The sequence below is a fragment of the Suncus etruscus genome, chromosome 3, assembly GCF_024139225.1.
Source record: "Suncus etruscus isolate mSunEtr1 chromosome 3, mSunEtr1.pri.cur, whole genome shotgun sequence".
NCBI classification, from domain to species: Eukaryota; Metazoa; Chordata; class Mammalia; order Eulipotyphla; family Soricidae; genus Suncus; species Suncus etruscus.
This window is the reverse complement of record NC_064850.1, coordinates 66024847-66042698: the sequence shown is the minus strand read 5'-3', so window position 1 is coordinate 66042698 and position 17852 is coordinate 66024847. Positions and strand designations below refer to the sequence as shown.

Below are 17852 nucleotides of genomic sequence, written 5' to 3'. Positions count from 1 at the left end.
GACTGGCTCCCTCCAGGACTGGCTGCTCCTTTCTCCGTCTCTCTTCCCAAGGGTCTTGGTGGAGCAGGGGCAGGCAGGAGAGAGAGAAATGTGCTATACTTTCCTCAGCCTTTCCTTACAACTTACATTGAAAATGCAGGTACTAGCTACCTTGTTCTGCATTCAGACTTGTCTGGGCTGGATGGAAAAAGCCTCCAAGTTGCAAGTGAACTGGGTGGGTGTGGGGAGGAGCGGGAGGGGTTAGGTGCCACCTTGGTTGGAGCCTCCCCTCCCATAGGGCAGCACTGGAACTGAGGGCCAGGTACAGAGCAGGGCTTCCTGCAGGGCTGGGCTGCTCCCCCCACTTTCCTTTGCCCAGTGAGTGTTCAGCATGGGAAACAGAGTCAGTATTGGGTGCTCTTTTAGTATCGCATCTCACTACATGCCTAAGTCCCAATTCACAGTACACTGAGCACTCAGGAGAAACCAGAGCCAGATTTGGTTCTCCCTTGCATCATGCCCAACACCAAAGATGCTAGTCCATGCCCTGAGAAGCTCAAGAAACTTATTTCAACAATCCAAAGAGACAGCAAGGATGTGGGGACACTGAAGAGCAAGGGGTAAGCTTCATTAGGCTTACTTAGGTTTGTTTTAAAAATAATTTCTTGTTATAAAAATGACAGGGCAGGAGCCAGAGAGATAGCATGGAGTAAGGCGTTTGCCATTCATGCAGAAGGTCATTGGTTGAATCCCGGCATCCCATATGGTCCCCCGAGCCTGCTAGGAGCGATTTCTGAGCATGGAGCTAGGAGTAACCCCTGAGTGCTGCTGGGTGTGACCCAAAACCAAAAAAAAAATAATAATAAAAAGAAAAGAAAAAAGAAAAAGGACAGGGCAAGGGCCAAAGCAATAGCTCAATGGGGAGGATATTTGTCTTGCATGTGAATGACTCAGGTTCGATCCTCAGCATCCCATATGGTCGCCCAAGCTTGTCAGGAGTAATTTCTGAGTGCAGAGCCAGGAGCAACCCCTGATCACTGCCAGATATGGCCCAAAAACCAAAAATAAATAAATAAAAGATAGGGCAGGAGGAATAGCACCATGGGTAGAGTATTTGCCTTGCATGCAACCTATCTGGGTTCAATCCTGGCATCCTTTAGGATCCTCTGAATTCATGAGGAGTGATCCCTGAGTGCAAAGCCAAGAATAGCACTGTGCACTGCTCAGTGTGGGTCAAAACCAAAAAACAAAATGACAAGAAATAACAGTAAGAAAAGATGAAGTCAGACAATTTGCTGCTCCATGGATGAATCTGGAGAGTCTCAGAATGATTAAAGTTAGAGGGAGAGGGACAGGACAGAATGATCTCTCATACGAGGGGTATAAATAAATATAGTAGGAAAATAATAAATTCCCAAAGGCAATAGGTACAATGAGCATGAGAACTGGTTTCCAGTAAAACACTTGTCACTGGGGGGTAGGAAAAAGGGAATAATCCGACATTGGTGGAGGAGAAGCAAAGTAGCAAGCTGAAAGTATAACGTATGAAAAGTATAAACTATGGTATAAAGTGACTGCCACAGAGTCAGCCTGGGGTTGGCGGGGGGGGGGGGGGACTGATGATATTGGTGGAGGAAGGGGACACTAGTGAAGGGATTGGTGTCAAAACATTGTATGACTGAGATTCAGTCTTAAATAGCTTTGTAAATTTTAAAATCAGGTAATTTCCCAAAAAGACAGCATATAGAGGGATCAAAGCAGTAGCACAAGCAGTAAGGTATCTATCTGCCTTGCGCGCTAGCCTAGGACTGACCTCGGCTCTATCCCTCAGCATCCCATATGGTCCCCCAAGTCAGGAGCGATTTCTGAGCGCATAGCCAGGAGTAACCCCTGAGTGTCACCAGGTGTGGCTGAAAATCCAAAATAATAATTAAATAAAATTTAAAGTGTGATTTTTTTTTGCTTTGTTTGCGGGGTGTACTCTTAAAAAACGCTTAGTGGGGGGGGGGTCACAATTCAATGCTGGGGCCAGCAGTATAGATATCTGAAGAGTGAACTGGAGTCCTTCTGCATGGAAGGGATATGTCCCTACCCCTCACTTCCTCCCTGCTCCTGTTCTCTTAAACAATAAGAATTCAAAGAAGAAAGTAAAATGCCCTGTGGCCCAGCATCCAAATATAACCAATATCAACGTGTGAACTGTGGTTTCAGAGGCATTGAACTGGAGAAAAGGGGAAGCACTGCTGGGAGTGACAGAGCAGGTGTGAAGAGAAGGCACAGTGAGACAGTGCCTGAGCCCTGAGCAGCCCCACCCAATGGAGTCTGGTCTTCAGACCCAGGCATTTGCCTGTCATGAAAGAGAGCAGGATGGACAGGGGGACAGGACCCAGGTCCTGTAGCTGTGCACTGAAAGATCAGGAGGAAGCGTCAGGAGCAGTGAGTATGTCTTATCAAGTGTGTGGTGAGATGGTACAGTATTAGCTGTCCCCAGGGGAAGCCATAGATGCCCATGGACCTGCCTCAATGGCATTACTGTAGGGCTGTCCATGGTCATTGGATCCTAAGGGATGCCAAGGATCAAACCCTGGTAGGCTACATATAAGGCAAACCCTCTACCCATGGTGTTATTACTCCCACCCTATCTTTTTTGTTTGTTTTGGGGCCACACTTGTTACTGCTCACCCCAGAGATTAGATCACCACCAAGGTCACCTGTGCTGTATGTTAGGATACTTAAGAATTCAGACTGACACTGGAAGCAGGATTTCTCTTTCCAGAGAGATGTGTAGTGCTAGTGACCTGCAGATCCTCTCTGGTGGGGCCGGTTCACTGTTGGATCAGAGTCGAGCTTGTGGGGGGCCTTAGTATAGGCTTGGGAGAGGGGTGGTGTTGAGCAATAGCTCCCCCCAGCCCACGAGAGCCCCGTGCCTGTGTGCACAAACCAAACCACCTGCTCTTCGCCAGGCCCACCCCATCATTTCAGCTGCTACTTCTCTGGGCCCTCCCCACGCACAATGTGGATTTCTGACCATGGCAGGGAAGAGAATGGGAGGCAATGAAAAGCAAGAGGTGCCCAATCTCCCAAGTGAGGGGCATGTGGGCAGATGTAGGGGACATGCAGCCACAGGCCTGGAACAACTGTCCCCAGAAGGCAGGGGAGGCAGCATAGAATCTACCAAAGGGCATTATTAGTTCTTTCCCCAGAGTAGCACCTGAGTTGAGCTTGCCCAGGTATAAAACTTTTGGATTAGGGTTGGAGGGATAGCACAGCGGTCTCAATTCCCAGCATTCCATATGGTCCCCCAAGCCCACCAGGAGGAATTCCTCAGTGCAGAGCCAGGAGTAACTACTGAGCACCACCAAATTAAAAATCTTTTGGAGGGGAATAAGGAGGCCCCACAACCAGTGTGCACAGGGATCCGACATAATATACTTCCAAATAATGTAGTGTCGAGAATCACACCAGAATGAGCCACATGCAAGGCCAGCACCTTGACCACTGCTTGTTCTCTCTGGCCCAGGGTATGAAACATTCTGACAACCTGACTCTATCCAGTTAGCCTGAGACACAGCCCAGAAATCAGGTTCCCCCACCTCCTTACACACACACACACACACACACACACACACACACACACACACACACACACACACACACGTCTGAAACCACCTCTCTGGCCATTGGACCCTCTGGGCAACCCGCAGACCACACAGGGCGCCAATTCACAAAGGAGCTAACCAGCTGGGCATAGACCTGTTTTGTTCAGTCTCCTGGGGCACAGACAGAGCATTTCCTGGGCCCCACACTTCATGAGCTCTATGGGGGTGTCGCTTCCTGTGACTGACTCTCTGTTTCCATTCTGGCAAAGTATTTGCTCCTCTTTGTCAGAGGAACCTCAGAGGTCTAAGATGTGCAGGCTGAGCCTCTCCAGCGCCTCCGAAGTTTCACACTTCCTGCTGCCCACTCCTGGAGCCTGAGCCTCAGCTGGAGAACAGCGCCCTATTTGCTCGCCCGCTCAGGTCCTGCACCACCGTTACCCCACAGGTAGATGCCAATATGGGGAATTTCTATTTGGGGGCAGCTCAGCTTCTCATTAAGGCAGGAAGCTTGCTGTAGGATAGCTCAAGAAAAAAGGCAAGGAAGGCGGGTGGAGAGGGAGGACAGGGGTTTGGGTGCTTTCCTTACCTGTGACTCATCCCCAGTACCTTTGGTATCCTGAACATACACACACGTGGACACACACACACACACACACACACACACACACACACCACATACACACACGTGGACACACACACACATACACACACACACACCAGCAATGTGAGTGCCAAGACCCCCAAACACAAAGAAAACCCACTTGTACAGTAGGCAGTGTTTGAAAGTTATAGAAACCAGAGAATTTCTGATGTTCTCATCTACTAATGCAGCAAATACCACAAAGCACAGGACCCTATGGAAAATGCAAACCAAGTTTCCTCTGGAGAATCAACAACTTCAGAAAAGCAGAGCAAAGTGGCCACACACTGGCTGAGAGCAAGAGATTTGGGCAGAAGCTGAAGCCAGAGGCCTTTCCCATGGGTCGTGGGACACTGAATGCCATCCCTAGATCATCGCCAGGACCGAGGTGGAGCACCGTGGAGCCCAGCACTCTGCAGGGAACTTCAGACCCAGGCAGGTGAGTGTCTGGGCCTGAGACTCTCCTCTGTGGGTTCCTGGTCTAACCTGATGGGCTCCTTTTCCCCGTAGTCACTCAGCCCCCACAACTACCAAATTCAGACTTACAGGTTTGCTAGGACTGCTGGGAGAAAAAGCAGAGGCGGTGTGGGAAAGAGGGGGAGACCGCTGTGGGCACAAGATTTCCTTGGGTAGATTAGCTGCATGGCCTGCTTGATTTTCACGTCTTAGAGGCCCTGAGTGCAAACCTTTCTCTTTCCTGTCTCCAGTACCAATAATTTCACCTTAAAAAAAAAAAATAACATGGGGCCGGGAAGGTGGCGCTAGAGGTAAGGTGTCTGCCTTGCAAGCGCTAGCGTAGGAAGGACCGCGGTTCGATCCCCCGGCGTCCCATATGGTCCCCCCAAGCCAGGGGCGATTTCTGAGCTCATAGCCAGGAGTAATCCCTGAGCGTCAAACGGGTGTGGCCCAAAAACAAAAAAAAAATAAATAAATAAATAAATAACAGAAACTGTCTCCAATCATGTTGGAAGCAAAGGCCACCTTCTAAGGATTTGGGTTTTTGTGTTTGGTTCACAAATGACCAGTGCTCAGGGCTGCTCTTGGCTCTGTGCTCAGGAATCACGTGTCAGGCAAGGCGAATGCCTTAACCCCTATACTATCTCTCCAGCCTCTAAAGAGGTTTTGAAGGTTTTAAACATTTGACATAAACAAAACTTATCAGGAACGTAAAAAAGGTATTTTTAGAATTTAAAATGTCACACAACTAATCGTAGATGTGAATTTTAATTAATTAATTTGGGATTTTGAGCCACTTCCAGTGCTGCTCGGTGTCTACTTTAAGGAGGTGTCTACTTTAAGGACACTCCTGGTAGCACCTGGTGAACTATGCAGTATAAGAAGGGTCTAGAACCTGAGTGATAGTACAATGAGGTTGTTTGATCCCCAGTACCATATCTGGTCCCCCATGCACACCCAGAGTGAACCCTGTTGCAAGTTAGAGTAAGCCAGGTGTGGCCCAAAAACTAGCAAACAAAAAAAAGAAGAAAGAAAGACAAACACACAAACCCACTCCTGATGTGCCATTCAGCTAGCTCCCAGCCTTCAGTGTAAAGTTACTGCTAAAACCTTTAATAACATACTAACAAGATATAAAGCCATCAATAGTGGCACACACTTCATATTATGATGACAGAACAACTCAATAATGATAATACATGTTAAGTCCCTGTTGTTTGGTTAAATCAATGTTATCACCATGGCACATGGACTTCCTCTGTAGGTAGACAAAGGCATTGACAGGGAATGAATTCATAAATAAATAAAGCTGTCAGAGTTTTGAAGACACCCTACACACACACACACACACACACACACACACACACATTTATCAATATACACATTGATTCACTCAAGCAACTAATAGTCATCAATCCCTACTAAATACCAGGCTTTGTTCCAAGCTTCTGTGTAGAGGAATGAAAATCTCAGACCTCCTGGAGTGACTTGGTAGGTGCCTCAGATATAAATAGAAACAGACAAGTATATCATCACCTAATGCGATTTGCCCACAAGAGTCACAAAATAGAAAACAGAGCAGAGTCAGGGTACTAAGAATCCAAGAGTATGTCCAGAAAAAACCTGGCTGAAGCAGTAATTTGGGGAATGGAACCTAATACACAGTTGGGAGAGGAGCAGCAGGGATGAAATAGGAAGGAACACCTGGACTTATTGGTTTATGGAAGGGGTCAGATATGAGGTTAGAAGGTCTTGTGCACTGGGATGCCCTCTTTAGATGATGGGTTTTTGGCAAGTGTGACCAGAAGCCATGGCTTTACACACACAGAATGGAGTCTAATTGTCTGTGTGATCAAGCCGGCTCATATATTAAAGTAATATGGGGTTCAATAGTGCAGGTTAGAGGGCCAGAATAATAGTACCGGTTAGGGTGCTTGCCTTGCATGCTGCTGACCCAGGTTCAATCTCCAGCATCTATATGGTTCTCTAAGCACTGCCAGAAATTATTCTTGGAACTCAGAGCTAAGATAACCCCAGAACACTGCTTGTGTGGCCCCAAAAGAAGACAAACAAAAAAAAGTGCAGGTCAGGGGCCGGAGAGATAGCATGGAGGTAGGGCATTTGCCTTGTATGCAGAAGGACAGTGGTTCAAATCCTGGAATCCCATATGGTCCCCCGAGCCTGCCAGGAGCAATTTCTGAACATAGAGCCAAGAGTAGCCCCTGAGCGCCTCCAAGTGTGACCCAAAAAACCAAAAAAAAAAAAAAAAGTGCAGTTCAGAGATGACTGAATCTGGTGGGACAGAGGTGGGAAATGAAAGTGTCATACTGACAGTCCCTAGATTTTAGAACAAGCACCCAACTGAGATCTAGCCTAGAAACAGCAGATTCTGGGAAGAAGTGGGGTGCTGTCTGGCATGTGTTTAGTATGAGAGGTCTGCTTGGCATCCTAGTCACAATGTCCAGTATAGAGTTCATCTCTATCAAATGAACAAATGTTTCCTTTGAGCATATGACTTCTCTCTCCTCTCTCTCTCTCCCTTCCCCCCCCCCTCATATTCTTTCTCTTTTCTCTTTCCCACACTCTCTTTGGGGGGAGTGATGGTAGAGGGGAGTGAGGCAGAGTTGGGCCACATCTGGCAGTGTTCAGGACTTACTCCTGGCTTTATGCTCAGAAGTCATCCTGGATATACTCGGGGAACCATGTGCTGTGCTAGGAATCAATGCAATACAGTGTCCCAATCCCTATCCCATTTGTCTAGTGCAGGTTTCTCATATTTGGGGATAGAAGTCAGCTTTAGTTCAGCTATAATCTCAGTTGGCTGCTTTCAGCTATAATTTCAGTTGGTGGCTCTAGCTCTGCTTTGCACTGCAGGTGGCATGGAACTGGCGCGCTGTATTGGCATTGGCATTGGCATCAGTTACATTCCATATAGCTGCAAAGTGTTACTTGAAGACCAGTTCCACAAGCTAGTTTTGTGATGTTACTACTCAAGTGCAAACAGCTGGATTGTCTCAGAGCCATTTCCTTGTTGTAGATTGGATTTATCCTCTTGGGTAGAGGGAGAGCTGAGAAGGTGGATGTGATTTTGTAAGTCTGAAGGACAACGTGATACAGCAGAAAAGTACATCTTGCTTGGGTGACTGCAGTGCAAGCTCTTAAATGCAGACCTCCTGCATGCAAATCTCTCTTTGACCTCAAAAACATTTTAGAGCCTTGCATACATAGACTCATAATATATCTATGCTGCTACCTATCTGTATGGTCTCTGACATGCTGCTCTGCTTTTTTGACTCTGAATTTCTGCTTTCTTGGCTACAAAAGAGACAGAAATGTGGTAAGGACTACATTCATGCCCCACATAAACTACAGGCATCTGAAAGGGATTATTCCTTCTACCATATCTGTTTCTGTTTCCCCTCTGTCCAAAGTGGCTGTAGAATGAGCTTGTTGGGCCAGAGAGATAGTACAATGGAAAGGCATTTGCCTTACATGTGGCCAACCAGGGTTTGATCTTCGGGATCCCATATAGCTCCCTGAGCCTGCCAGGAGTGATCCCTGAGTGTAGAACCAGGAGTAAGGCCTGCATACAGCCAGTAAAATAAAACAAAATGAGAGAGAGAGAGGAGAGAGGAGAGAGAGAGAGAGAGAGAGAGAGAGAGAGAGAGAGAAAGAGAGAGAGAAAGAGAGAGAGAGAGAGAGATTGCCATCCCTTATACCACTCCCTGCCTTGGCGCTGTTGTCCAAACCTGGGCCTCATATTCCCAAAAAAAACTAGCCCCTGGGCCGGAGAGATAGCATGCAGAAGGTCGGTGGTTCGAATCCCGGCATCCCATATGGTCCCCCAAGCCTGCCAGGAGTGATTTCTGAGTATAGAACCAGGAGTAACCCCTGAGCACTGCCCCCCCCCCCAAAAAACCTAGCCCCTGCTACTTCCACCTCTGTGGCCCATCATGGCCCTTGTCTTTCATTCTAGAGCTACAGACCAGAGCAGCAGCCTCTTTTCTGGGTTTGCAGGATTCTTCACCCCTCTCCTGCTCGTTGTGGTTCTCTGTGTCCTGTGGAAGTGGAAGAAATGGAAGAAGCGTGAGTCACTTGTTCATCCAAAGTTAAAACACATTAGAATCCACCATTTAGCCTGCATTTTAGGATATCAGTCCTTTATAATTCCATTTCTAGTTGCTCAAATCACCTTTTAGGGAGGGGGAACACATTCAGTGTTACTTTTAGTGCTGACGGCTCTGTGCTCCTAGCAGGACTCAAGGAACCATATGTAGAGTTGAGGTTTAAACTGGTGGGCTGCGTGCAAGCCAAGTACCTTACTCACTGGACTATCTATCTCTCAGGCCCATAAAACAACTTTTACAGTTTCCTGTTAAACTAAATAATAAAGACCAGTTATTTCTCCATGCACAAAAAATAGGAGTTGCCACTGTGCAGTTCTTCCTGCCTTGACCCTGTTCTTTTAACTCAGGTAGAATTATCAGGTCTGAGCATACATTTAATGATGCCTGGTACAGGTGGGGCATTCTGTCTCAGCCCTCACAGTACCCACCTTCTATGCAGCTGGCCCTAGTGTGACCCTTTCATCTCTCTCTTTGCCTTGCAGGGCATACACCTTACCGCCGTGTTGTAGGCCTGCCCTCCCTGAATCGACCTCGACCCAGACAACAAGCGAAAAATATTTATGACCACTTACCCCGGAGGCAGGAATCACTGGGTAAATTTTCCTTTTTGCCGGGTGTGACCCAAAAACCCAAATTTTTTTTTTCCTTTCTAATCCATGGTGTCCATATGAACAGAACCTCTGCCCTCAGAATGCGTCTTCTGGCTTGAAGCCACTTTCTCTAGGTTTCAGTCCTTTGGAGAGAATGGAGAATAGGGGAGAGGGCAGAGATCACTTAGTATTAGTGGGTGAAGGGGGCTCCAGAGCCTGGGGAAGGCAGCAGGGCCCTCTGGGCCTAGAATTTTGCTAGTTCTTGGTGTGAAAGGAGTAGAAAGCAGGTGTGTCCAGAAAGGGAAGGATGGGCAGGAGAACATTGAGGAGCAGCTTCAGGGAGAACACTTCCGGAGCTTACCCCCAGACTGATTTCTGAGCCTGCTGTGTCCTAGGATGCTGTGAGTTCTCAGAGTTTTTTCCCAGTATCTCTGCAGAGCACTAGGCCAGATGCCAAGCTACATAAAGCCCACCACTCAAGATCCATGATGTGGGAACAAACCGAGGCCTCTTGGGCAGAAGCACACACTGGGCTGCCCCACTGTCTTCAGGATTTGTATTGTGTGCTTTCAGGGAGACCGCAAATCAGGAGCACCCGGGTTGTCAGCACTGAGAGCCTTCTTTCCAGAAATTCCAGCAGCCCTGCCTTTGAGCACACGGTGAGGGGGGAGATTACCAGGCCCGAGGGGGCCAGGCTGTGGGAACCTCTGGGGCTGAGGTGGAAGAGTTGTAGGGTTAAAAGCAGGTCCTTCCCTGAGGCTTGGTGAGCAAACTGGGAGCATGGACCCCTCCCTTCTGCCCTGGGGGAGGCAGGATGAAGAAAGAGAAACTAGGGCTGGGCAGTGTCTGAGGCACCTGGCTGGTGTCTTCAAGGACTCTTCACAACAGTGTTGTTTCTTCAAAGACCTGATAACAGGCTTATCCAAGTGGGTGTTGTCCTTTCAAAGCGCCCTTCAGGAGATATCCCAACAATGCTGCTGGTGTGCAGAGCCCCTTTCAGGGACCAGGGCCTGGCTCAAAATTATAGAGAAACCTCTCATTGTAAGGCCCTGCATTCTGGTCCTCAGGAATAAACAAACAAGGCTGGAGTAATAGTACCCCTGGTGAGGCACGGGAAAAGAGAAAGGGAAAGAGAGAAGGGGAAAGAGAAGGAAGGAAGGAAGGAAGGAAGGAAGGAAGGAAGGAAGGAAGGAAGGAAGGAAGGAAGGAAGGAAGGAAGGAAGGAAGGAAGGAAGGAAGGAAGGAAGGAAGGAGGGAGGGAGGGAGGGAGGGAGGGAGGGAAGGAAGGAAGAGAGAGAAAGAAAGAGAGGAAGAAAGAGAGGAAGAAAGAAAGAGAGAGAGAAAGGAAGAAAGAAAGAAAGAAAGAAGAAAGAAAGAAAGAAAGAAAGAAAGAAAGAAAGAAAGAGAGGAAGAAAGAAAGAAAGAAAGAAAGAAAGAAAGAAAGAAAGAAAGAAAGAAAGAAAGAAAGAAAGAAAGAAAGAAAGAAAGAAAGAAAGAAAAAGAGAAAGGGAAGGAATGAAAGAAAGGAAAAAATCAGAAGGAAGGAAGGAATTAGGAAAGGGGAAGGAAAGAAAAAAGAAGGAGGGAAGGAAGGAGAGAAAAGAAAGACCTTAAAATTCTCTTAGGGGGGCCGGAGAGATAGCACAGCGGCGTTTGCCTTGCAAGCAGCCGACCCAGGACCAAAGGTGCTTGGTTCGAATCCCGGTGTCCCATATGGTCCCCCGTGCCTGCCAAGAACTATTTCTGAGCACAGAGCCAGGAGTAACCCCTGAGCGCTCCTTAGGACCTCTTTAGACTTGTTTTTACTTTCCTCAAAATGCCTGTAGATGGGGTAGAAAGGTGGGCTGCACTGGGACACCCTCTGAAGTTAGAAGAGGCAGCTAGAGTCAGATACAGCCATCCCATGTCTATGCGCTAAAGGCAATTCCTGGGAGAGACCTCAGAGCAGCGGGTTGCATGGAAGATTCAGAAAGGAGGGTCAGCTTGGCTCTTCTTGGCTGGTTTGAATGTGTCTCTAGATTTTGAGGTCCTCTGAGGACATGCTGTCAGCCTGGATGGTGCTCATGGGCCTCATACCCAGAGACTCTGCTCAACCACCAGGGCCAATTTCCCCACTTTCCCCTGCTTGGGCTCTGCTCCTTCCTCTGTCTTCCTGGGCCAGCAACTCTAGGTAGTGGAAAAGAGCAGGGAAAGGGAAACTCTTTCTCCTAAGAAATTCCAATCTCAGTTTTGCTTGGATCCTGAGAGGAATTGACATTTCCAGTGTAGGTCCCAAACTGACTTGTACCCACAAATATGTTTGGCTTGGACATTAAAATGTCAAAGATTCTTGTGGTTCAAGTCCCGCGGGTGCTTTCCAGTCCTTAAAAATTAATAATAAAAAAAAATTGGGCCTGGAGAGATAGCACAGCTGTGTTTGCCTTGCAAGCAGCTGATCCAGGACCTAAGGTGGTTGGTTCGAATCCCGGTGTCCCATATGGTCCCCCGTGCCTGCCAGGAGCTATTTCTGAGCAGAGTAACCCTTGAGCACCTCCAGGTATGGCCCCCCCCAAAAAATGTTTAAAGAATATTTAAACGATAGCCAAATTAAAAGTTCTAAGACACTGCTATAAGTCCAGATGTTCAGTTTTTTCTTCTTTCTTTCTTTCTTTCTTTCTTTCTTTCTTTCTTTCTTTCTTTCTTTCTTTCTTTCTTTCTTTCTTTCTTTCTTTCTTTCTTTCTTTCTTTCTTTCTTTCTTTCTTTCTTCTTTCTTGCTTGCTTGCTTCTTTTTTCTCTCTTTCTTTCTCTCTCTTTTTCTTTCTTTCTTTTTTTCTTATTTTGTATTGGGGCTACACACAGCAATATTCAGAAACAACTTTCAGTTTGGAGCTCAGGGATCACTCAATGGACTATATGGGGCTAGGGAATGAACCCAGGTTTCTGGCATACAAAGCAAGCCCCAGCTGTTCTTGGAAATTCAGAAGTTCTGGAAGCATCCATCCAATATCTCTAAATGGTCCCAATGTTCTATGTGTCAGCTGCCTCCCGATAATAAAGTCCAACTCTGGTGTTTTCTATGTGCCAAGAGCTATTTCAACCTCTTAGTAATATTCCAAATTCTTAGCAATTGAATCACTCCTCACAAAAGCCTCTTGATATAGAACCAATGATGTTCTTCAGCTGTGAAACTAAGGTACAAAGACATTTAGGACCTTGCCCAAACTCAGCATAGAAAGGTGACACAGATTTACAGCCTCACTCTGCACAATCTTTTTTTTTTTTCTGGTTTTTGGGCCACACCCGGTAACGCTCAGGGGTTACTCCTGGCTATGCGCTCAGAAGTCGCTCCTGGCTTGGGGGACCATATGGGATGCCGGGGGATCGAACCGAGGTCCGTCCAAGGCTAGCGCAGGCAAGGCAGGCACCTTACCTCTTGCGCCACCGCCCGGCCCACTCTGCACAATCTTGAGCCATTTGTGCTCTGGCTGGCAGGTACAGAAATTAGACTGAGGGGCCGGAGAGATAGCATGGAGGTAAGGCATTTGCCTTGCATGCTGAAGGACGGTGGTTCAAATCCTGGCATCCCATATGGTCTCCTGGGCCTGCCAGGAGTGATTTCTGAGCACAGAGCCAGGAGTAACCCCTGAGCGCTGTCAGGTGTGACACAAAAACCAAAATGAAAACAACAACAACAACAAAAAAAAGAAACAGAAATTAGACTGATAAGGCTGGTGAGATAGTACAGCGGGGAAGGGCTCTTGCCTTGCATACAAATAAATCCTAGCCCTTATCATCCCCAGTGAATACTTGAGGACAGAGATGTGATGCTAGGATCAAACCCAAATCTGCCACATCTACAAAATGCTTTTGTAGGTTGGTTAGTTACAGGCTATATTACTCCAAGTGAGGAACATTTTTTATTTCACACACACAGCATTTGCCAACATGGTTACTAACAGAACCAGTAATTAGGTTCAATTAATGACTAATGGAATTTGCTTTACATTCCATGTAGACATTTACTAATTGTTTCTGCGGTCCAGTTTCTGTTTACACAGACTGATCAGACCTTTACACTAGTTCTGTTCTCATCTTACCCTGTGATTTATAACCTATTCTTTGTTGCTCAGTTCCTAGAATAGGTCACTCTAATCTTTCCTCTTCTGCCTCTTATTTTCCCACTTCAACCACTTTCCACCAAACATCCCCTTGTGAGCAGAAAGCAGAAAAAAATTGTTGTCACAATTTCATGCTTGCGGGGCTGGAGAGATAGCACAGCAGTGTTTGCCTTGCAAGCAGCTGATATAGGGCCTAAGGTGGTTGGTTCGAATCCCGGCATCCCATATGGTCCCCCGTGCCTGCCAGGAGCTATTTCTGAACAAATAGCCAGGAGTAATCCCTGAGCACCGCCGGGTGTGGCCCAAAAACCAAAAAACAATTTCATGCTTGCTTCATTTTATTTATTTATTTTGTTTTGTTTAAAGGGGGTGTGCCTTGGGGCTACTCCTGTCTGTTCCTGGCAGTGCTAGGGGACCATGTGGTAGTAGGGATTGAACTGGAACATCTTATGAACCATGCAAGTTCTCAGCCTGTTGAGCAAGCTATTGGTTCCTACTATTGCTTTTCTTAAGCTGAGTCCCCTCTGCTCAGACCTACTTGGCCTTCAAAGCTTTTTAGCTTGAGAGCCAGAAATATTAGTGGTGAGGAAGCAGGTCCTGGCAGAGAACAGTTTTGTCCACCTTTCTACTGCTGACCTGTCACTGTCCTTCCCTTTTGCCTGCAGGCCTCCCAAGCAGACAATGCACTCCTGGTGCACAGAACCTGTGCTCAAGCTGCAGTGTATTCAGTGGACATCTATGACAATGCCTTAGGGACTCACATGTGCAAGGACCACACTCTCTCAGTACCTGATGTCAATGGCAGAAGCTGCTCCAGCTCTTCTTCAGAGAATTCACATGATTACATCAATGTGCCCACAGCAGTAGAGATTGCTGAAGCTCTAGCTTCTAGATTCACCTCCAAGAGTCTCTCTGTTTTCCTGGGTGCCCCAGAGCAGACAGAGCAGACCTTTACTGAGGAAAGAGAGCAGGAGAACACCCAGGACTGCTCCAGTGTTTGGACTCCAGTAAGTGAGAGCTGTGATCTCCTCAGTGATGGGGACAATTCCTCTGAGACCTCCAATGACTATGTCAATATGGAGGGGCTGGATAAAGGAGCTCAACAGGGCAAAGAGACCTGGGTGGAGCTTCAGTGCTGCAGCGATTATGAAAATATCTCTGCAGCAGCGATCCAGAGGAGCCAACAGCAGCAGGCAGAGGAAGTGACTTCCTCAAGCACAGCCCACACAGAGAGCAGGGCAGATGACTCAGAGATCCATGTCCAACTCACTGTTCACTCCCAGAGGTTCCTGGCTCTGGGAGACCAAGTGACTCCTCTGCCAGCTGCGCAGAGTGAGGATAGTCCTATGAAACATGAAGAGGAGGTGTCAAAGGAAAGCTCCCATGACTATGAGAATGTCTAAGTTGCCATGGCAGGAAGCTTGGTGTGCTTATCAGCTCCTTGCTAATGGCTTGAGACCAGGCACCTAGATAGAAACACATGGAACGGTTGCTCTACCATCGCCACAGTCACCTCCTGGCCAAGTGAAGATGCATGACCAGCCTTGCCTCTCAGGGGATTTGTTTGTTGAGACCACAAGGGCTGGCTTGAGGAGGGAGCTCAGAAACCCTGGGAAAGGCAGAAAGGAATTTTTCTTTTTTCTTTCTTTTTTTTTTTTTTTTTTAATTGGTTTTTGGGTCACACCCGGTGGCGCTCAGGGGTTACTCCTGACTCTGCGCTCAGAAATCACTCCTGACAGGCTCAGGAGGACCATATGGGATGCTGGAATTTGAACCATCATCTATTCTGGATTGACTGTGTGCTAGGCAAATGTCCTACAGCTATACTATCTCTCTGGCCCCAGAAAGGAATTTTTCTAAAGCAAGGAGTCTGTCCTTCTCAAGTGCCTGAGAAGGGTTGCTAGAAATATCGTGTCACATTGCTAAGGGGGTGTGTGGCAAGGCCTTCAGAACCTAATGGAAACATGTAGCTTGTAGTCATTGTCTTCATGATTACCAGCTGGCTACAGAGCAAGAACATGGAATTACTTTGTCATGGAACTCAGGCCAAAAGGAAAAGAGATGTTGGAGTGGGGTGGGAGCACTTTACATTTTTGGAAGAACATGGATTACACACTGCTGGAGAAGATGTGACAGAACAGACACTCATGATCACTGCTGAGGAGGTTACCAATCACAGATCCACTTTGAAAAATTGTTTGATGATTTCTCATTTTGTTTTGTTTTGTTTGGGGGAAGGCATACCAGGTAATGCTACAGGCTTACTTCTGGCTCTGCACTCAGGAATAACTCCCTGCGGGGTGTTCAGGGAACCATATGGAATGTTGGGATTCAAACTTGGGTCACCTGTGTGCAAGGCAAGGTCCCTACCCCACTGTATAAATTGCTCTGCCCTCACAATGTCTTTGTTTGTTTTATTGGGAGGCCACACCTGGTGATGCTCAGGGGTAACTCTTGGCTCTCTCAGAAATTGCTCCTAGCAAGTTCAGGAGACCATATGAAATGCCGTGGATCAAACTCGAGTTAGTCACAGGTTGGCTACGTGCAAGGCAAACGCCCTACCGCTGTGCTAACACTTTGGCCTCAACCAACAGTTTCTTATAAACAGATACTTTCACAACTCACTCATCCCACAATTAGGTATTTACACAATTGAATTGAAAACAATTTCATTCTGATGGGACTTTTTGTTTCTGTTTTTGTTTTTGGGTCACACCCAGCAGTGCTCAGGGTTACTCCTGGCTCTATGCTCAGAAACCGCCCCTGGCAAGCACAGTGGACCATATGGAATGCTGGGATTCGAACCACTGTCCTTCTGCATGAAAGGCAAATGTCTTACCTCCATGCTATCTCTCCAGCCCCGGACTTATTTTTTTTTCTTTCTCATAATTGCTCAAATCTAGAAATAATTTGTATACTCTTTAACAAGCAAATTGATAAGCAAACTAAGGTTTATCCTGACAATGAGTTTATCAGTACATTAGAGGAAAGAATGAGCTGCACAGCATTTTAAATGTGTCTTGCTAAGTAAGAAAAGCTAGACCTGAAAGTCTACAATCATGCTGTGTGAGTCCATTTATATGGCAGTCTGGAAAAGGCAAAACTCTAAGGAGACAGGCCAGAGCACAGCAGGGAGGACATTTACTATGCATGCAGCTAACCCAGATTCAATGAGGCATCCATATGGTCCCCCATCCTGCCAGGAGTCATTCTTGAGCGTCGAGCTAGGAGTAACCTCTGAGTACCACCAGGTATGGTCCCCAAAGCAAAGCAAAACAAAACAAAAAAACGAGAGGGAGAGAAAACAGAGTAAGGGCCTGAGAAATAGTATAATGGTTAAAACACTTGTCTTGCATATGCCCAATCTATGTTCAATCCTTAACACCATGCATAGTATAGTCCCTTAAGCACATGAATAAGCACAGGGCAAGGAGTAAGCACTGAGCATAGCTCAGTGGAAAGGCTCCCCACCTTCCAAAAGAAAAGAAAAAAAAATGCTATCTGATTTGGGAAAAGGAGAGTTTACTATAAGGGAATTTAGGGGAATAGAGCTGCTCTCTAAAGTATTGTGTCAGGGGCTGAGCTGGTGAGTTAGTACAAGAGATAAGGCTTTGTATATGGCCTAGCCTACTCCAGTTTGATCCTTAACTCCTCTCCTGAGCACAGAGCCAGGAATAAGCCCAGAGTACTGCTGGTGATGTCCCCAGTAAATAAACAGTAAATTGAAAAGGTACTGTGGGAACGAATGAATGAATGACTATGCATTTGCCAAACTCATATACAAGAAAACTATGGTGTAGTGACTTTTGCGTACATTTATTTTTGGGTTTTTGGTTGGGGGCCACACCCAGAATGCTTAAGGGTTACTCCTGGTTCTAACTCAGAAATCACTCCTGGTGGTGCTTGGGGGAACCAGAAGGGAAACCAGTGATTGAATCTGGTATCAGTCCTGTACAAAGTACATACCTTCCAGATCCAAGGGTTGGGATATTTTTTCTTTGTGTGTGTGTGTGTGTGTGTGTGTGTGTGTGTGTGTGTGTGTGTGTGTGTGTGTATTTTGAGGAGAAGGGGACACCCAGAAGTACTCAGGAAGTATATAGTTTGTTTTATTTTTGGTCACATCCAGTGACAGCTCAGGAGTTATTCCTGGCTATGCACTCAGATATCGCTCCTGGCTTAGAGGATTATATGGGACACTGGAAATGGAACCCAGGTCCATCCTGGGTCAGCCATGTGCAAAGCAAATGCCCTACTGCTGCGCTATCATGCCGGTCCCTAGATTTCTTTTTTTAATAAACAGGGCCAGAAATATAAGAGTCAAGGTACTCGCCTTGCATGTAGCTGACTCATTAGATTCCCAGCA

The 17852-nt window shown here is 46.8% G+C and overlaps 1 protein-coding gene across 1 annotated transcript; it reads left to right on the top strand.

Moving 5' to 3' along the window:
* The first annotated feature begins 495 nt into the window (after positions 1–495).
* On the top strand, positions 496–14892 carry LAX1 (lymphocyte transmembrane adaptor 1). The gene is made up of 8 exons (XM_049770792.1): positions 496–599; positions 3999–4023; positions 4589–4657; positions 4729–4766; positions 8651–8760; positions 9284–9394; positions 9965–10050; positions 14155–14892. Exons 1-8 carry the CDS (start codon positions 496–498, stop codon positions 14890–14892), a joined length of 1281 nt encoding a protein of 426 aa, XP_049626749.1.
* Positions 14893–17852: the final 2960 nt, after the last annotated feature.